Raw genomic sequence first — 19,000 nt, 5'->3', positions numbered from 1 at the left:
TACAGCGAAGGCTACATCCGTCCAACGAGCACACACTTCAACCCTTAAAAAAAAAAAAAACATCCCCCACATAGACCCCCACCGCAGCTAAACCTCTCATCCCTCCCCTTTCCACTTCTCCACTTGAGCGAGGAGACCCACTTCCAAATGCACAAAATGGCAGGAATGTTTAACAAGCCAGGCAGACCCTGGAGGAACCGTGTGGCCCGCTTCGACAAGCTCCCACCCCCACCCCACTCAACTTCCCTGAGCTCCGTTGCCTCCTTTTTATTCAGAAGCTTTAACTCGGTTTTAACTTTCACATTCATTGAGATTCGTGTTATAGGTGCTTTCAGAAAAATGCCCTTGAGGTAGTAGACTTTTAGTGCCCAGGATGAATTCAAAATGTGCTTTTGACGTTCGAAGAATAGACTCGCTTGCTGTCTGTGAATGATTAAACTAGATCTCTGTCTCTCTTTTTTCCACCACCTATCTTTTTCACTCTCGCTCTCTGTTCTTTATGCCTGTTGATGTGCTCTGGGGTGTAGACACAGAGATCTGGCCTCTCTAAATGAATGTGCCGATGAGGTGAAGGGACACTAAACCCTAATTCCCTCGATTTGACTCCTCAGAAACATGTCATCTCATTCAGATTAGTCTCTTTTGTTCTCTGCCCTCCCCCCATTCCCTCCCTCCTGCTACCCCCCTCCTCCTCCTCTCCCCGCTTCTCTCTGTCTCTCTCACACACACACACACACACACACACACACACACACACACACAGTGTTGCTCACAGATCACACAATAGCACTGATGGATATTTTCATTCATGTTATCTTGTAAATGACTTCGAGGGATGGTGTAGAGGAGGGAGAAAAGGAGGGAGAGGGGAAAAGCGAGAAGAGGGCAGTAGTGAGAGAGATATAATGCGTCACTCAGAGCCAGCGAGGGCGATAAACCCCCCTCCCCTTAGAACAACTCATTCAGCCCACAGCAGATAACAAGCCCACCCTGGGGTTACACACACACACACACACATAGAGAGCCTCTCGAAAAACAAAGCCCATGATGTCAGAGGTGCACTCGTACACACCAGCCCCTCTACAAATGGTATCTTGGGTGTCAGAGCCATTTAATATCTTTGCCACCCCTCTTTTCCTCTGCAGGCAGTAAGATAAACCACAGCCAAATCGATAACTCTGTTGACACAAACAAATAAATAACAGATGATGGCACTGTCAGTTACTGAAAAAAGCCAACCGCACATCTTTTGTTAGGGAAAGTGTGGCTCAGTCCTTCTGCAAGGAACAGCTCAGCATGTGTTTCGGTGAAATGAGCAGTTTGTGTTGTCAGTGCAAATCTTACCTCTTTTTTAAATATCAAAGCTTACAGAGCTGCAAGATATTGTCCGTCTTCATGGCCTTGTGTATGCATTCACATTAGCAACAGTGCTATGCACTGTTGCACCAAACGGTAGGCAAAACGAGCCCTGGGAGCAGTCATATATCTTGTTACATTGCTTCCATCTGAATAGAAGGTCAATTTTCAGTGTGTGATCTATTCTTAAATCAATTGTGTCAGTGGCTTTTGATTGCTTTGCCTGTTGAACAAGCCAGAACTGTCTTTTACAGGTTATTATTTAAACCAAAATAAATCTTTCTTTTTTTTGCTCAGTTTGATCACACGCCTGGTTTTGTGTTTCAGCTAAAAGCCAAAGGTGAATGGGAGACTATTGTGCTAATTTGACTTGTGAATTCAAATCTCTTTTTCTGTAATAATTCTATCCCACGGCTGTTTCTGGAAAGTACTGTGCCAGGCTTAGTAGTAACCATTAGCCATGTACCTCGCCTCCTCCTCCTTTTCTTCTCCACAGACGTGGCTGTGTGTTTTTGTCTTCTGCAGCGTGAATGTTTTTGTTAAGGAGATAAGAGTTCACGACCGGGCCATACCACCAGTCACATTCAATTTAACAGCACAGCCGGCCAGGGCCACCTCCTCACACACAATGTGAGAGGGCTGCTTTTAACACTTGTGAGGGTTATGTAATTTGGCAACATTTTAAAACATCAATGAGAGGACAGAAAGTGGATTTATATTTATTTTTTGTTTCACCGCTATGCTAACCCAAAGCTAACTGGACATATATAGGTTCAATGACAGAAGTTGTTATTTTGTAGGAACGAGTTACAGTGATGACTTGGGGGTGGAATGGGGTTAAAGCCAGTATTGCTCACTGGTGTATAAATGGAGTGGAACAATAACATAATTCCCCTTGGGCGTAATGTTTGCTTTGGAAAGGCAACCTTGTAGCGCTCCAAAAGTCCTTAATCCTATTACTCGCATTCCAATTGAATTTGACTCAAGGAGAAAAATGTCTTTTCAGCAGAGGTAACAGCATGCAAAATAATTTATTGCTGAGTCTGGCTGCATAAAAACATGAAAGCTTTGGAAAGTGTGAACATCTTCTTTCAAACTCACATTTTTTTTTCTTTTTTCTCACTTGCAGATTGTGTGTACATTGAAAGTCGGCGGCCCAACACTCCCTATTTCATTTGTAGCATTCAGGATTTCAAGCTGGTGAGTAAATTTTCACTTCCTGTCTTCCCTGTTTTATGTCGCTGTGTCCTCGCACTGGCCTGAGGTTCACTACTAATCCACCCACCCACCCTGTGTCCAAAGCTGGAAAACAAACCACTGTTGTTCTAGTGAGCAAAAATGCCAGAAGAAATCCAGGCTTTGACGTTATGTGCACCATAATTAGGAGATATAGGTGCACATTTTTGTTACGCCATGGAAGTCTGATGAGAATTGAATACAAATCATACTTAAATATGATTTACAATCAGTTTGTATCCTGAGGTTTGTTTTTAAAGGGTCATGGAAAAATAAAAATCCCTCTGAGAATCAGGCTTGAATATTAACCACCTTTGCGATCCACTGGCCGTGTAATAATGCTTGTAATGGAAATACAGATGTTTGTCGATGCACTTAATTGATTTAATGAAGGAGACCTTCACCAGTTTTCAATTTTTTTTTTTTTACAACCTAATGTGGCCAAATTGCCTCTTTTGCTGAATAAAGAAAGAAATTAGTTTTTAATTTGCTACTGAGAATGGCTGATTCAACAGGCTCGGTCAGTTTAGTGAAGTGGCGCTTGTTTTCTCTGCAGCAGGACTCCTAAAATGTATCACACACGCAATTGATTTTCCCACACACTTCTCTATGTTTGCTAAAGTGGAAGCCGGATTTGAGTTAACTCAACAGATTTGTCTTTGTTCATGATGATGAAAAAGGATGTGACATTGTGGGCTAGGATATGCGGTTACATAGTTTGCTACCCTGTAGTCGACTTTAATGACACGCTTCACGGTTTTAGAAATCCTGAATGTATCTCAGCTACCTGCAAGCCATGCAGATTTCTTTTGGCCAGGAAAATTTGCCAAAGTTCACCAAATGTGAACTTACCGGTGAAGCCTGAAATCACCATGAATGGAGAGCGGAACACATTTCAGTGCGGGTCTGCAGTAATGTGACTGCCATTTAATGTGCAAAGACTACTGGAATATGTGATTGATGGCTTTGTGTTGCCAAATGAAGCAGCATCTAACACTGTAGGGGTGTGCATTGCCTATCTTTTAACAGATTGGTTGTCTAAGAAGTGCGCGCAGAGGGCTGCCAACAGCCAGGGTGATAATGGGAGGTCAGCTCAGAGGTCACACACACACCATTTTTGGAAAAGGTGGAATAGTGTGTGTATGTATATATGTGTGTGTATGCATTTGAGGAAAGTGTCTTGGCACTTTTGTTTCTCGTGTGAATACAGTTGTTGCGTGTAAAAGGGGTTTAAAGGTGAGCTGCAGGCCTTGCAGAGGGGAGGACAGCCAGGCCCCACAGCATCAGGGCTTTAATCGGATTGCTGCTAGAGAGTGCTGAGGACACCAAAAACCCCTCCTCGTGCACACACTCACACAAAAACCCACGCACCTGCACCTTGATTAAGAGCGCCAGAAGAGGTCTGGGGCAGACCGAGGTAATTGTCCAGGGAGAGAGATAGAGGACTGGCTCCATTAGCTGACCTCTCTCTTTTCTAGCACCCTCTCTTTCTCTCTCTGCATCTCTCGCTCTCTGTTACTCCCTCCCCCCATCCATCTGTAATTAATGAACAGCCATCTGCATGCCTGTATGTGTTTGAGCAGACTGTACCCTTGTCCTCCTATGTTAAAACAACAAGCCCTGCTGGCTCACTAAACAAGTACAGTATTTTTCAGTGAGCTCACTTTGTCGTCGGGCTACAAATCACAAAAAATTGGCACTATGCTAGCTATATTGTAAACTCGTAATCTCTATTTACTAGTCCAGAACAAAATCCTCTTTTGGGATGATAGCTGATTTAGGTTGTAATTGCATACGTTGGTATAAACTACCATCTAGCTGGCCAACCACAAGTCTGCCCTGTCACCCTGCTCTCAAAACTGGGGCACAGACTTGTGCCCTTGGGAGAAAAAAATGTTCATCCTCTCATTCTGCTCTTTTGTTTGACGTAATGGCCAGTGCAATCTCATTTCCTTGTCTTGCCGCAATATATTGAAAAGGAAAGACAACAGGCAACTTGAGATACATGTAAGTGAACCACGCAGTGGACGTCAACTCATTCTCTTTATTTCCTATCCTCTCATCCTGCCTCTATCGCCAACCCCCACTTTTTCTTGCTCCACAAATTATCGATCAACCCCCCTCTGTGTGGGGAACAGGGCTTTGGAGGCGCAGCAGAGGGGGAGGAAATTTCATTGGTCCTGAACCAAACAACCTCATCAATATTGCCCCTCTCGCACCGTTCTCCTTTTTCCTGTCTTTCTCTCTCCTCCCTTAGTCTTTAGGCTGTAACAGTCTCACTCATGTACTTTATCTAATGACCTGTGAATCCAATTAGTGGTGTGTAGAAATCCTGAATGCAGCCATCAATCTCTCCTGCATGGGGAAGAACAAAGATTGAAGCCCGCCTCTCTGTGTCTTTATATCTTTCTCTCACTGTGTGTCTTCTCTGCGTTGCGATGATTCTGAGACTAGTGTTTTTGCATGTACGTGTGCTTCCTTGTTGCGTCATTCAGCAATAACACACGCAAAACAAATCCATTCTGCAGCATTATTGGGGTCGTTTTGGACTTGGAGGGCAATCATTTTCCCTAGTTTGTTTACTCAACAGTGGCAGCTGTGGTGCCCACTTTAACCTCTGTGACATATTGATCCAGCCATATAGATTTCAGTCTCCTGCCTTACTCCTAAAATGTCTGCCCAGATACAGAGGTGACCAATAGGAGGCCATTTTAACCATTAGAGGTATTAAATAAAACGAGGACTGGAAGCAAGAAACTGAAATTATTAATTCCCTTCCATGTCCATATTTAGATTTTTGAAAAAGGATAAAATATAATAACAATTTTCAGAAAAAAAGTTGGCAAAATATTATTTACAGAACTTATACAAGGCAAGATAAGAATTTGAAGGAGTAAAACAATGGCACCCCAAGAGAAATATATGATAGAACAAAACAACATAAAATGTGAATTTAAGTGAATTAGGGACTAAAATTGCAGCTGTCACTACAGATTCACACAAAACTAGTCTATAAAAATGTTTATTAAAAAATCTGTCCTTTATTCCCACTGATGTGATCAGTTTGGTCAATTAAGGGCCAACCATCCCACAAGGGTTAGTTTCAGTTTACACCCGGTGCCATGACCTTGTGTGTGTTCACAATCTATATTTGATGAGAGTGAGAGAATGCAGTGAGCTTGCAGCTGTGTGTGTGTGTGTGTGTGTGTGTGTGTGTGTGTGTGTGTGTGTGTGTGTGTGTGTGTGTATGTATGTACATGTGTATTTTTGTCATTATGTTTATATTCTGCATAATCAGAATATAAGTTGCATGACCAGTTTGTGTATATATTTATTTGGTTCACCACTACACATGCACACACAGACCTACGTGAGGAGAACATAAGACAGTGAGCCATCGAACAGCAACTGAGCACTGACAAATGTGCAGCCATATTGCCCATTGACCCTGGCTTAACCAATCCATCCTGCTTTCTTACCTCGATTGTCTCCATTTCTCTCCCTCTCACTCTCTCATCTGTCAGTTTCTAAACTTTATTCCCCCCTCATCCCCACTCCTCTTTATCTGCTGTCACTCATCTCTCTCCCTCCCTCCTTCCCTCCTCCCATCTCGTGTTCTAGTCATTGTGTCCATGTCCTCAACGCTCATTGACCCCTCCCCTACCTCCCTCTCTGCTTGTATCTAACCTCATTTGCTGTTATTGGCCAAGTCAGTTGTGTTCCGTCCTCCCTCCCTTCCTTCCCCACATCCCTCTCTCTTACTCCCTCTGCTTTCTCCCAGCATCCCTGTCTCCCTCCCTCTTTCACTAATGGAGTGATTGCAGTGTTTTTCCCTCTGGGAACATGGGATTTAGGAGCCCACTACACCATAACACACCCACACTCAGTCTCTCTCTCACACATGCGTGCACTTGCGCGTGCATGCGCACACATACACACACACACACACACACACACACACACATCTCTACTGCTGGATCTCCCTGCTCATGGACATTTAATTAGATGCCATGTACAATGCAATTATCTTGCAAGTAGTCCAGCTCATATGTTGCAGGCCTGATCAGCTTAAAAGGATGAGGGATTTTCATATAACCAGTACACTGTGTGTGTGTGTGTATTCTGTATCCATTGGTTTTCATTTTCTGCCCTTCATCCTGGCATCACTTTAAAAACACAGTGTAAGGTTATAGTCATCTCAAGGTTGAGCATGCATGCATGTTTGCACTGTGAGATGTGTGGAAGTATATGGGATACGTTTATCATTCTCACGTGCGTCTAGTGATAACATGCTCTGATGGAGTATGTTCATATTCATATCACTCTCACTTTTACCCATATTTACTCTCTCTTAACTGGGAACTGTCAAATGAAGCAGAAATACTATAAAATTATCTTTGAAAATTAGTGTCATGCTTGTATCAGTTAATTGTTTTTAGCTGCCATTAAAATTTGTAACACATTTTTCCAATAACTATCCCAGATGCTCACCTAGCCATGTACACTTCGTTGGATTTAGAAACTATTTGACATGCTCTCTCCTTGTGACGGGTGAACTTTTCTGATATCACCTCATTTATGTTTTGAAACTGGTTGAAATGATTGATGTGAAAGCCAATTAGCAGATAGCTTGAAAATTAATGATAAAAATGGCAATTTTGGCAATGACAGTTATGTCTAGGAGTATAATAGAAAATAAACACTATGAATTTGCAGATATGTTTTAATGATGCACAAAATACCATATAGATTTATATGCCACATTCAAGTTTTCCATGCAGTAATTTATCTAGCTACTTGTTCTGCAAGTGTTTTTAAATACGATCCAGACATAATTTAAATCTCATACAGTTTAAATGATGTTATAAACATGTTAAATTTGATGTGAGCACCTTTATAAAAATGTATTGATTACTTACTTAACATCCATAGTTCTCACTGTGTAAGACTGTGTATACATACATACATATATATATATATATATATATATATATATATATATATATATATATATATATATAATATTACACACACACCAGATGTTGCTTGTATCTCACACAACTGTTTCCTGATGGTTTTAGCTGGTGCCTATCATACAACCTTGGAAAATGCCACCTAGTCAAAGCCCATAATTCAAAATGTTTGATAAAGATGCAAATATATGTGCATAAATACATGTGCTTAACATGAGCAGTTTTCTGTGGACCCTGAGTACAGTCCTAATGGAATCCAAAATGCTGAGAATTAGCTTAACAATGAGATCCACTAGCTAATTAGCTTGCGGCTAGCCTGTCTGCGCATACGCAAATGCATGCAAAAAAATCATTTAATGTACAATGTGGCATTGGTAAGTGGATTTCCCTGCCATCCCTCTGTTCCTTCCTCAGATTTCTCCCTTTATGTAAAGCTGCAGTGTCAAAGTGCCCTGTGATGCATGCAGCAGTGAGTCAATGAAAGGAACACTGTAATTCAGAACCTGTGCATTTCTTTCACCAAAAGGTCTCTTATTGGTGCTGAGCCAGCGAGAGGATGGTAGGAGGTTGACTAGACAGGCATCACTTGTCTCTTGTCACTGCCTAGAAGACTGACTTCCCATCTTTTATCTTCCCATTTCTCCCCTTACGACCACCCTCCAACCCCATTGAACATTTTGAAATGCAATTATGGATCAGTGAGCACCGCCATCAGTCGCACTTCTTGTTAATATTTATCGAGTGGAGCAGCAGCCGCTGCCATCTCTTGAGAGAGGGGCGCTACCCTCATTAGGGGCAATGTGTGTGTGTGTGTGTGTGTGTGTGTGTGTGTGTGTGTGTGTGATGCTCAGTTCTCCCTTTCATTCCCTGGTCCACTCAGCTGCTGTAAGCGAGCTGGTACATTTCACAGACGTGAACATGTGGAGGTGCAACCTTTCACAATTGTGTGTGGGGCTGTCTTAAGTGTCTGCTTGTGTCTGTGCTTTCTGTGAGGAAGCAGCTTTGACAAGGGCATCTAGGCGTCTATAGACATGGCCGGCCAGCCGAGCCTGCTGCAAGCTGTTTGATTGAAGCATTCTGCCTGTAATGTTCCCCATTGAGTAGCAGCCTTAAAGCAATATAACCACAGCACAACAGCTACTAAACACTGAATGGCCATTCATTGTCACTTACCTACTAAAGGAAAACAGACCAGAAATTGTTGCTGACATTATACTTCTCTGTGGTAGGCTGGAGCAAGTTAAGACATGAAGTGGAATAATTTTTTTGATTTGAACAAACTAATTCTGCTCAGATTACCTGCCTTTATTTGACAAGTAGCCCCCTCCCTCTCTCTCTCCTCCCTTACCAGTTGGCTGTGAATAGACTCAGTCAGCAAAGGATTCTTGACTGCTGCTTTGGCAGTATCAGGTGACTTTCCCCATTATGACCGTTTTGATTAATGCTCCTCTATGAGGAGGTATGTACCCCACCAATCCTGCCTTCCCCTCCCATTCCCTCCCTCCTTCTCTGCCTCCGCACACTTGAAATTTCACTGAGGTGAAGCTATTAATGCTGTCTTTGTAGTAACATTATCTCATTTAGCTGAGGTGTTTGGGTCACTAGTTGCAGCAGCTGCTGTTTCTATGCAAGCATTTTCTTAAGCAGACGCGCTCTGCAAGACTGACAAGTGCTAGTCCTTCTCTGGTGTCAGTTTGCAAGCTCTGTGCATTTCTCAAATCAGATGGAGACAGGCATGCATCTCTCAGACAGCTACACAGCTCTGTCTGTCTTTGGGGAGGCAGGTTAGATTGATTGTCCATGCGAGCACAGCGATGAATAAACACAGCAATGCAAATGGCAAGGTTGAGATAACAACACAGTTCAGACTCAGCGAGTGCAGGAGGCTGTATTGAGTTCTGCTTGTGGCTATAAAACCAAACCTACCCAACCCTCCCCTTGGCTCCTCGTTTCTACTCTCCCTCTTATCCCCCTCTTCTCATCTTTTTGGACAGATAACACTTTTTCCTCTCACCCTCACTGCCCTCCCTGTGAATTAGCTAAATGCTGCTATGGAAACTAGTTGTTCAGCCAATGGGATTATCTCTTTCTCTAGGATAGAAGACGGGAGGGGAGGGAAGTAGAGACGGACTGAAATCAAAATGGGGTTTTGTGTGTGTTTCTATGAGTGGTGATTACCTTCCCAGATGGAGAGGGTGCAGTCAGGACAGTGGGGGTTGGTCGGGCTGAGGGGCCAGGTCAGCGGCCATATCATTTTCATAAGACTCTTTAAAAGCTCAATCAATAGCCACCTATTTGACCCACCACTGCTAAATAATTCAACAGAGAAGCCTTTTGCCCACTCCTTCCCCCTTGGAGTTTCATTAGTTGAATTTACTTTCACCGGCTTGGCTGCATCTCTCACACACACAGATGCATGCAAATTTGCCATGTCATTTTTCAGTGACAGATGACATTTGGGCCTTGCTAATTTCACCCCTTGTTGCTGAGTTGAAATATTCAGTGGTTCCTCAGACACTTTCTTTTTTTCTGGCACATCACAAGTGAAAATGTCTCCTCTGATGTCTTCACTAACATCTGAAGCAAATTCACTGCGCTCCGGCATGGAGCACTACATTTTATCTTTAAAGCAGAGGAGCAAACAGACACTGCTATCTTCTTTGGCACCAGCTTTGATGAGAAAGTGGGAAAACAAATGTAGCAAAGACGCCAAGAAAAGCAGGTAAATTTGACACTCTCAAAACCTACAGGACTCCCAATCTGGTGGTTGCTATGAAAATAATGACAGGGCCTGTTTAATTACCTGACCAGGTCTTCCTGTTTAAATGAAAGCAGTCGACTCCTCCATAGGGGGTTGACTCTAAATTAGAGGGTGAAGGGTCCTTTGAAGTAGGCTAATGTTCATAGTTTCTCACAATCACTGGGCCTAGATGGCATCCACAGTATGTAGCATAGAATTATATAAATTATATAAAAATAGATGAGTCCCCATTTTTTCTTTGCTCATCATTTTCAGCTGTAAGTATCTCAGGTAATATCTGTTAGTAGCTGAAGTGAGTATTGTATTTAGAGGAAAATCTCTTGTCTTTGCCTGGCCACCCAGCACTGAGTGTAGTAACCAGACACTAAACACATTTGCGTGGATTGGTCAAGCTTTAATTGGATTGGCCTCTGCTCTGAAAATGGACAGCTAATTTTAACCCACCTCCTCGTCCTCTTCCACTTTACATTTCCACTTCCCTCCGGTCCCCTATTTTTCTCCTTTCCACCCTCCACTTCTCCCCGGCTCTCTCGGCTTAAGTGGGTATCTGGCGTGCTTCACCACTGGTTCTCAGCTCAGCTCAGTGTAATTTCCAGCTTGTCCAATGTGTGACATGCCAATAAAAAAAGAATGAGAGAGAACAGGAGAGGAGGAGGAGGAGGAGGAGGGGCAAGAGGGTAACGCTGTGGAAGTGGAGATTTACAGTGGTATCAGGTTCACACGCTTCCACTAGGGCCCTGTTTTTTCCCCTTCTTTCTCTGTTAAAGAACACATGGTGCAAATTAACTCTTGCCAGTAGAGAGAGCAAATGGAGGAAAGGAAGAAGGGCAAGGGCATCGGTCAGAGAGAGGAGCAGACATGAGAGGAGGAAATTTCAGGGATTGCTGTGAGGTCTGAGGAATGTCTACACTTTGTACCTTGTAGCCCGCTGCCTCTCACAGCCCTTAAAACAACAGCAACATCACCACAGGCTGCCATCTCCAGCGGCTCCACTGCAGCAGCACTGCAATCTCATACAGACCCTCTGACATTTTGTACATGTACTACAGCTAGACTCACTGCTAGCTTTATCTATTCTTCATCTCTGAATGCTTGTTGATCTAATGCAATGCAACTGGCTCACATATGCTCATGCTTTGATCATGAAAGGGTAATATCAGTCTGTTTAAGAACTCTCATATGCCATTTCTCTAGCTCAACGCAGTCCAGTAAGTGTATGTGAACAAGTGTCTCCTAAACCTAGAAACCAAAGAACCAAGAGTCTTATCAGTCATGTCATCAGGATTTAGACACTGGAGCTGCTCCATAACCAACGAATGGGAGACTTGATGGGCTCACAACTCCAGCTTTTACACTCAAATGAGGATTTTTTTGTAGATTTTGTAAAATCCACTGAACCATAAAAATGCACCAATATCCCCAGAGATTGACTGAGCACAGCCTCACCTTCTGTAACACAAAAAGCCGAGTATATATGGTAGTGTATACAGTAAAAAATCTAAACTTAGAAAAAGAGTAGAATAGCGGGGCAAACAGGTTTTCCAAATGACAAATTTAGACTGGTCTTTTCTAGGACACAGAAGGAGGATTGTGTGCTTTCCGTTCAGTGCGTCACATTTCTGCCCGCAGTGACTGTGACTGGTGTTGCATGCGCTTTGATGGGCGAGTCTAAATTGTGTTTGCCTGTCTGTCATCGCCAATGGATCACATGGACTGAAGGAACCACAGCTGCGAGGGCTTGGGGACGCTTCACCACACATGCACACATACTTCATTTATTCTGCCCATAGGTGTTTGTGCATTTTTGTGACTTGCATCCACTCGCAAAAAATTGCACACCACATTATTCCTGCAATGTGTAAGTCCTTTTGTTGTGCCTACCAAAAACCATCCAGTTCAAACCTCTAAATTCTTTACCATCTCTACTTGTCTGCTGTTTTGCAGCACATACCTCAACCCCCATCTCCCTCTCTCAGCCCCATTCTCTCCCAAACATCATTTCTACTGAGATTTCACTACCAGTTGATTTTATTGTTGCCTCAATCTTAAACAGTACGCTATGAAGCAACATAAACACTATCCGCGATGGTAAAGACATTTCCAGGCATCAAAGGGCCGAGCTGTGCTATCCCCTCAGTAGCTGTATTCATTTCTGCTCCCGCCACGCTCAAACACTCTTTGTTCTTCTCTTTATAGGAATGTACTTAACAGTTTGGCACTGTTGTGTTTGTGAACAGAGCCGCCTTTGTTCCAGCAGGCAGTTAACACTTGTGTACAGAGCAGAGGGAGGAAAGTCTGCATTATTAAGCCTACTGTTAAATTAGCCTAAGCACTATCTTAATGAAATGATTAAGAAAATACAGACCTCCCCTAAGTCCCTTTTTTGTACAGTTGTCAAATCCCCATGTCTTTTATTCAATGGCTTCTCCTCAACCCCTATACAGTTGTTAAGGCAAGCTGCTGCCGTGCATGGCAATCTGTGTTTGGAGCTTTGTCTGACGTACTGCTTAATTCCTGCTCTTACTTGCTCTGGAGCTAATTGAAATAATCAGAGCATTTTAAATATTTTTTACTTTTAATCCAGATGGTACTGGCTGAGTGTTTTATGGTAGGACTAATACAGTCAGCTATATAGACTTTCACTGCAGCAACACGACAAGCTAACCTTGGGCTATTGAGTTTAACAACCCATTTATAGATCGCCATAATGCCCTCCCCATTTGAGGGTGAATAACTCTTTATAGGCTCCCATCATTTGCTTTTTTCCATATCTTACGGCATTCCTTATTCCACATTATTTCTCTTCGACTTCTCCTTTCTTCATCTCCTCTACTGTCTGGTCTTTGTGATGAATCTTGTGCCTCAAGGCATTGTGGGATAGGAGGGCTGATTTGGACCCATTACTGATGGTGGCCCAGCACGTGGGCATGTCCGAATCAGTTCACACACCAGCAAGAAAGCCCAGGAGTAAAAAAAATAAATAAATCTGTCCCGTCGTCCTCCCATCTCTGTCTCCCTACCTTCACCCTCCTCTCCAGGTGAAATGGAATGATTTAATGTGCGGCCCTGTCGGAGTGGGTAATGGAGTTGGCGGATGAGTGTGAGAGGCTCTCTCCATCAGCAAGTGGAGGGGTGTTGGAGGTGATTGAGACCCCCGTCTGTCTAGGTGTGCTCCTTGTAAAGACAGTGACCTCTCGTCCTCTCCTCCCTGCAGAGCCAAGATACACACACTTGCACAAAACACACACCTCATTTCTTCAGTGTGTGTACCACAGTGGAACCTGTGCTTATACTCTTCTAGCTGTAGACTTGTGACAGGACCTGTGGGGGACTGATGGAGCTTGCTGTTAACAGATGGCTGACTGTCTCTTGGAGTACTTTTTGGCCCAAAACATCATCTCTAAAGATACCTCACTGGATCATTAGAGAGGTGTTTAGATGGGCTTACTTTGAGCGATAATGAGACATAATGTTATTTATTTGTCAAGGCACTGCTTTAGCTTTTTTGAAGCTGCTAATTGAGTGTTTGATGTAGGTTAATTTAAGACTTTTTGTTTATCACATCACACAACTGAAATAAAGTCACTTTGAGCCTGTCAAAGAGGTCATATCACATTGCAATACAAGTACTAATTCAAACAGTGAAAGGTACAGAGGGAGAATATTGATTACTTCTATTGATCACACTCACACTGTCCTTGCTCTCCCCCCTTTTCTTTGTCTTTGTTTGGACTGTTAACATTTTACATGGTGTAGCACCCCTTTAACAACACTCATTTCCAGTCCAACTCAGCATTATGCCTAGAGGCAGAGGTATTGGTTATCCTTAAGAGAGTAGATTTAACAGCCCTGCTCTTGTGTGGATGGCTGTTATAGACTCCCGCTTAACTCAAGACACAGCAGCAACAGGCCATAATTAGGTGCAAACTGTTTTCTGCCACGCTAAAATGGCATTTAAATGCCAAATGGCAGTAAGGGTGTGTATAATATGTGGAATCTTGTTAGCTCATCAGCTAGGACTCCCCATCCAAAACCTTTCACACTCCACCAGCTATTGTCAGCAGAGATCCTATCTGGTGAACAGGAGAGGGTAGGTATTTAACTAATTAATCTGCAAGTGTGTACAGATGAGCCAGTGGCTCCTGCTGCTGGCACAGTTTAGGCAAGCTCGGCTTTTGGTGTGGAAATTCACTGAGGCAGTGTAGCTTTCCACTCACCTTGGAGTGCTTTTTTTTTTATTCCCAACCTTAAATCTCCTACAACTGTACACAGCTGATTTTGGCTCTTTGATAAAGTATTTTGTCTATGTAGCGTTGACACCCACTCTGTGCTGTTTCATTTAACTGCTTTGACTTTAGTGGGCTAGCTGCTAGTCTATTGCTTGGGAGCGCTGCACCACAGGCCCATATAAGGAGTGTGTATCAGCTCTGTGTGGTTCTGCACAGAATCATAAGGTGTCTGGAGCCCACCTGTCAAGCCCTACCACAGCCATCTTTAGCACCAACCTGACAAAAACCACCAGAGCACAGCCGGCTTTACACCAGCCTGCTGATGTGCTATGCTAACATGCTATAACAACGACATTTATTATGGTAATATGTCATGCTAAGCTTGCAGTCATTGGTTGCCTTGAATGAAAAGAAGCAGTGTTTTCACAGGGCTGGTGCAGCAGCCGCTGAGCTTTATAGCCTTTAAAGTAAAGCAAGGCTACACATCCCCACATCCCTACCAAAGACTCTAATGTGTGTGTGTGTGTTTGTGTGTGACCAGCGTGTATAATCACTCCTAGCTGGCGGGCTCAGAGGGAGAGGTGGAATCAATGCAGTGGGCTATGAAGAGAGGAGAGAGAAAGGAGGAGAGGGAGGGAGGAGGCTGATCAATATCATAGCAGCAGGGTGGGGTAATATCCACTTCATGCAGCGCCGCCACAAACAGACAGGATTGTGGGAGTGAAGCGGGGAACGCAGAGGAGAACAACAGAAATGTGAGGGTAGAGGAGAGGGAGGGGCAATGGTAAAAAGATGCAAATCTCCGTGGCCGGTAAACAAGAGGCTTTGTGTCAATCACCAGATGAAGTGGCACATTTAGCATCCTCCTCTCTCCCTCAACCATTCCAACACTGCTGGGGATTGTTTGCTTGGCAGCTGCCTGTCCATTGGTGCAGGCTGGTGACAGGGCGTGGCTGCATGGTGATAATGTATGGGCTGCCATGGCAATGATACCTGACATCATTAACCCCGCTCTGTTGTATTCCACAGACTCTTCGTATGTCTGCTGGATCATTCCATCATCAGCCTATCATATCATTCTCCATGCAGAATCTATTACAAGCATCCACTCTGTTATAAAGAGCCAGCTGTAAGAACACCTAATCACCCTCCACCCAAGGACAGGTGGATGTCAATCACACCACCACAATAGAGGGGGAAAAAGGCGATAATCTGCCAACAGAACAGGGTGAAAGCAGACTAGCTTCACACACTAGCTACAGTACACAAAGCTCTCTGTTTATGCTGCCAGTGCTTTGAGGTTGCGTGTGCCCTACCATATCTCATGCTGATGCTGATTGCATGATATGGTGAACTGTGTCTCCTTTCTACTTAATTTAACTTCAAAGCTGTGACTGGGCTGAACCGAGCAGTTTTTGCATGGCCGTTTAGAGCTGGGAGACAGGATGTGATGGCGGACAACTGAACTGTATGCTGTAAACGGACACTTCCTCAGTGGTGGGTAGGAAGTCCCCGCCAAACCATATGGTCACACTGGGATGCACAGATCATATGTGTGTGTGTGTGTGTGGGTGGGTTGCATTCCTTGGTTTTCCTCTCAGTGGGTTTCTTAATTTGTTTGTGCATTTATTCCTCCTCTGTTCCTGCGTATAGTATCTTGAACTGAACATGCTGTTACAACTAATTAGATTGACCTGGCCCCTTATCTAACACACCTTACAGCCATTTTTAAAGACAAAGGTAGATGTGTGTATTTGGGTGTCACCTTTCAGTGATGGTGGCAGGGGCAAGTGAGGGGTGAAAGTGAAGCAATAGGTGACTTGCAGAGAAGAAAGCCCTGTCTCAGGCACAGCACTGACCTCTGTCTTTTCTTTCTTTCTCTCCTTCTCTCACTCACTGCGGGTAAACAGTCATCCCCCTCTCCTCCCTGACAGAGTGAGCTGAGGCAAGTGATTCCCCCGTCTACAGCAAAATCCTTTACCTTCCCTACCCAGCCCTGGATGCTGCTGCACAAAGCTAATGCAGTCTGAGCCTGTGTGTGTGTGTGCATGTTCAAAGTATGCCTTTTGATTTACAGGCACACACACAGATAAATGGGCGGAGAAGGCTTTGATGTGCCTCGGCTGCAAAGAGTAGAGATGTTGGTGTGTTGTTCAACCTCTTTGTCTCGCGCTCTCACTCGGTGGGCGCTCTGTTTGTGTGAACAATAACCAATGTGTTTGACACACTATGCTCATCATGACTCCCAATGTTTTTCCCAGGTTCTGCATTAGTGAGCAGTTGTTTACTTAACCATGTGTATTTTATTGTGTTACAGTTTGGGAAGCAGCAGAAACAATGCAAGGGGCTGCAGTTTTAATTTACAAGGCTTAAAATATGTAGGGTTTTTTTTTTTTAAATTAAAACATATTTTCTGCTGTACTTACGAAATAGTCAGTATTTTGTCAGCTGAATGTTCTCTTGTTATATTGCCATTATTGTGTTGTGAAAACATTCAGAAAATTTAACAAAACAAAAAATACAAACTTTAGAAAGGAAAGGTAATTCATAGATACATTTTACATCCCCAGCCTCACTCTGCTACCTGCCTCCTGTGAAGGAATTAATGACATGCAAAAATATAATCATATATCATCATGTATCATATTACCTAATGGAGGATATCAGCAGGTTCTTAAAGTGCCGATAGAATGTGTAAGGGGTGCGCAAACGCGTCTAAAGGTGTATTTTTCCACTTGGCAATGGCAGTTCACAGCTTGTCTGCTCAATTAATGCAGAACAGGTGCATGGTGTTTGATTGTTTCTGCCTTACTAAATTCAGTAATTTATACCTTCTTTCACCTTTTATCTTGCTCTTACACCACCCATTTTTAGTTTCAGAACATTAATCAGATAATTAAAAACCCATTGGTTTGCTTGCATTGTTGTTGTTTTTTTAAATTCAGAATAATTTCTTAATTTACATTTTTTGCTTCATTAGCTCATTCTTCCTTCAATGCTGTACACCCATTTGACAGTTAAAAATAAACAAAAGGCAAAACATCCCTTGATGTTTAATGCACTGGAAAATGTACAATCTCTAGTGGTGAGTTAATTGCGTAGGAGGAATACATAAAAATTTCAATCAATAATACTATCACAGAGTCATTAACAATTCAGCCTTTCCCATCAATTTAAAAATGCCTTTGGACTTTCTAACTGATGCCAGATTTGGTTCAAACTGTGTAATGATTGAATTAAGGAAGTAAAATGTTCAGAAAATACTGTTTCACTGTGACTTTAAATTCATTTTCATGTAGAATTAAACATGTTTCAAATGGACTGAAATATGTCTTTCTGACACACTCAGAAACTCCATCCATAATCATATTACAATATGGTGGCTGTTATTGCCGGTCTAGACTGAGAGTCATGCAGTACAGCTCCTTCTAGCACTGGGCCAGCCTTGTTATTGCAGCTGTGTTGTCTACAATACATCTCTTGTTGCAGCACAGCAGGAGGCTGCTCAAAGCTTCTGGTGTGTGTGCGTGTGTGCGTGCGTGCGTGCGTGCGTGTGTGCGCGCACGCATGTGTTATAATCACATTCTTCCCCAGCCTTCAGACTACAGTTGCTACGAGTAGCCTTTTGATTTTGTGAGCTGTAACTGTATTTGGTGAAAGGTCTGTAAATCTTTTGTTAACACGTGTCTGATAGCCTACAGCATTTGCATCCACACTGATATATCGTCACAGACATGGGTAGGTAATTTGCATGTGATTATTTGCATATTGTACAAAGCAAGCGTGCCTGGCAGACCACCCACTGCTCGGCTAGTGCGGCATCTGGCTGATACACCGCTTACATGATGTATTACTGATAGGGCCAGTGTCATCACTGACAGACAGGCAAGGTCACCTTCAGACACAGAGATAGAGGGGGGAGAGAGACAGAGAGATGGATATCTTCAGAAGCAGTGGCCAGATAAAACAATACAATCACAACTGGTTGAGCTCATTGCGATTTGAGCTCTTCAAGGATGTCTGCAATGCTGTCTGTCTGGTTTCACACGCAGCTATAAGATCTGTATTTGCATACTCGCGCTCTTATTCTCTGCTTATTGTCCTCTCTCTTCTGGGTGTGTATGTGTTGTACACAGAGATGGTGGTATGTTTGTTTATGCTGAAATGAGCTTTTGTGTGTGTGTGTGTGTGTGTGTGTGTGTGTGTGTGTTTAAAAGGATCATAAATATTCCTTTAGCTGTGTATCGATGTGTGCTGACCATACAGAGCAATACACACACACACACGAAGTATCACTCTCACACACACTCTCTATAGACACTCTTCTTGCCTGACAGCTGCTCTTACATGGAGAAAACCTCCAAAGCATTCGCATATAAACACACACTCTTTTCCTCTTTTTTTTTTTTTTTTTTTTAACCAACAGGCCATCATCCCTCTAAAAG

The 19,000-nt window shown here is 43.2% G+C and overlaps 1 protein-coding gene across 4 annotated transcripts in view; it reads left to right on the top strand.

Moving 5' to 3' along the window:
• Window positions 1-19,000, top strand: part of rerea (arginine-glutamic acid dipeptide (RE) repeats a) — a 122,904-nt gene that overhangs the window by 56,398 nt on the left and 47,506 nt on the right. For all 4 annotated transcript variants that reach the window (XM_044209964.1, XM_044209963.1, XM_044209962.1 and 1 more), the window contains one exon: window positions 2,486-2,556. In XM_044209964.1, coding sequence (XP_044065899.1) covers window positions 2,486-2,556 — 71 coding nt within the window. The remainder of the gene's footprint in view (window positions 1-2,485; window positions 2,557-19,000) is intronic.

The sequence above is a fragment of the Siniperca chuatsi genome, linkage group LG10 (assembly GCF_020085105.1).
Source record: "Siniperca chuatsi isolate FFG_IHB_CAS linkage group LG10, ASM2008510v1, whole genome shotgun sequence".
Taxonomy (NCBI): Eukaryota; Metazoa; Chordata; class Actinopteri; order Centrarchiformes; family Sinipercidae; genus Siniperca; species Siniperca chuatsi.
Note: the sequence above shows the minus strand (reverse complement) of the source record. Positions and strands in the feature narration are given on the sequence as shown.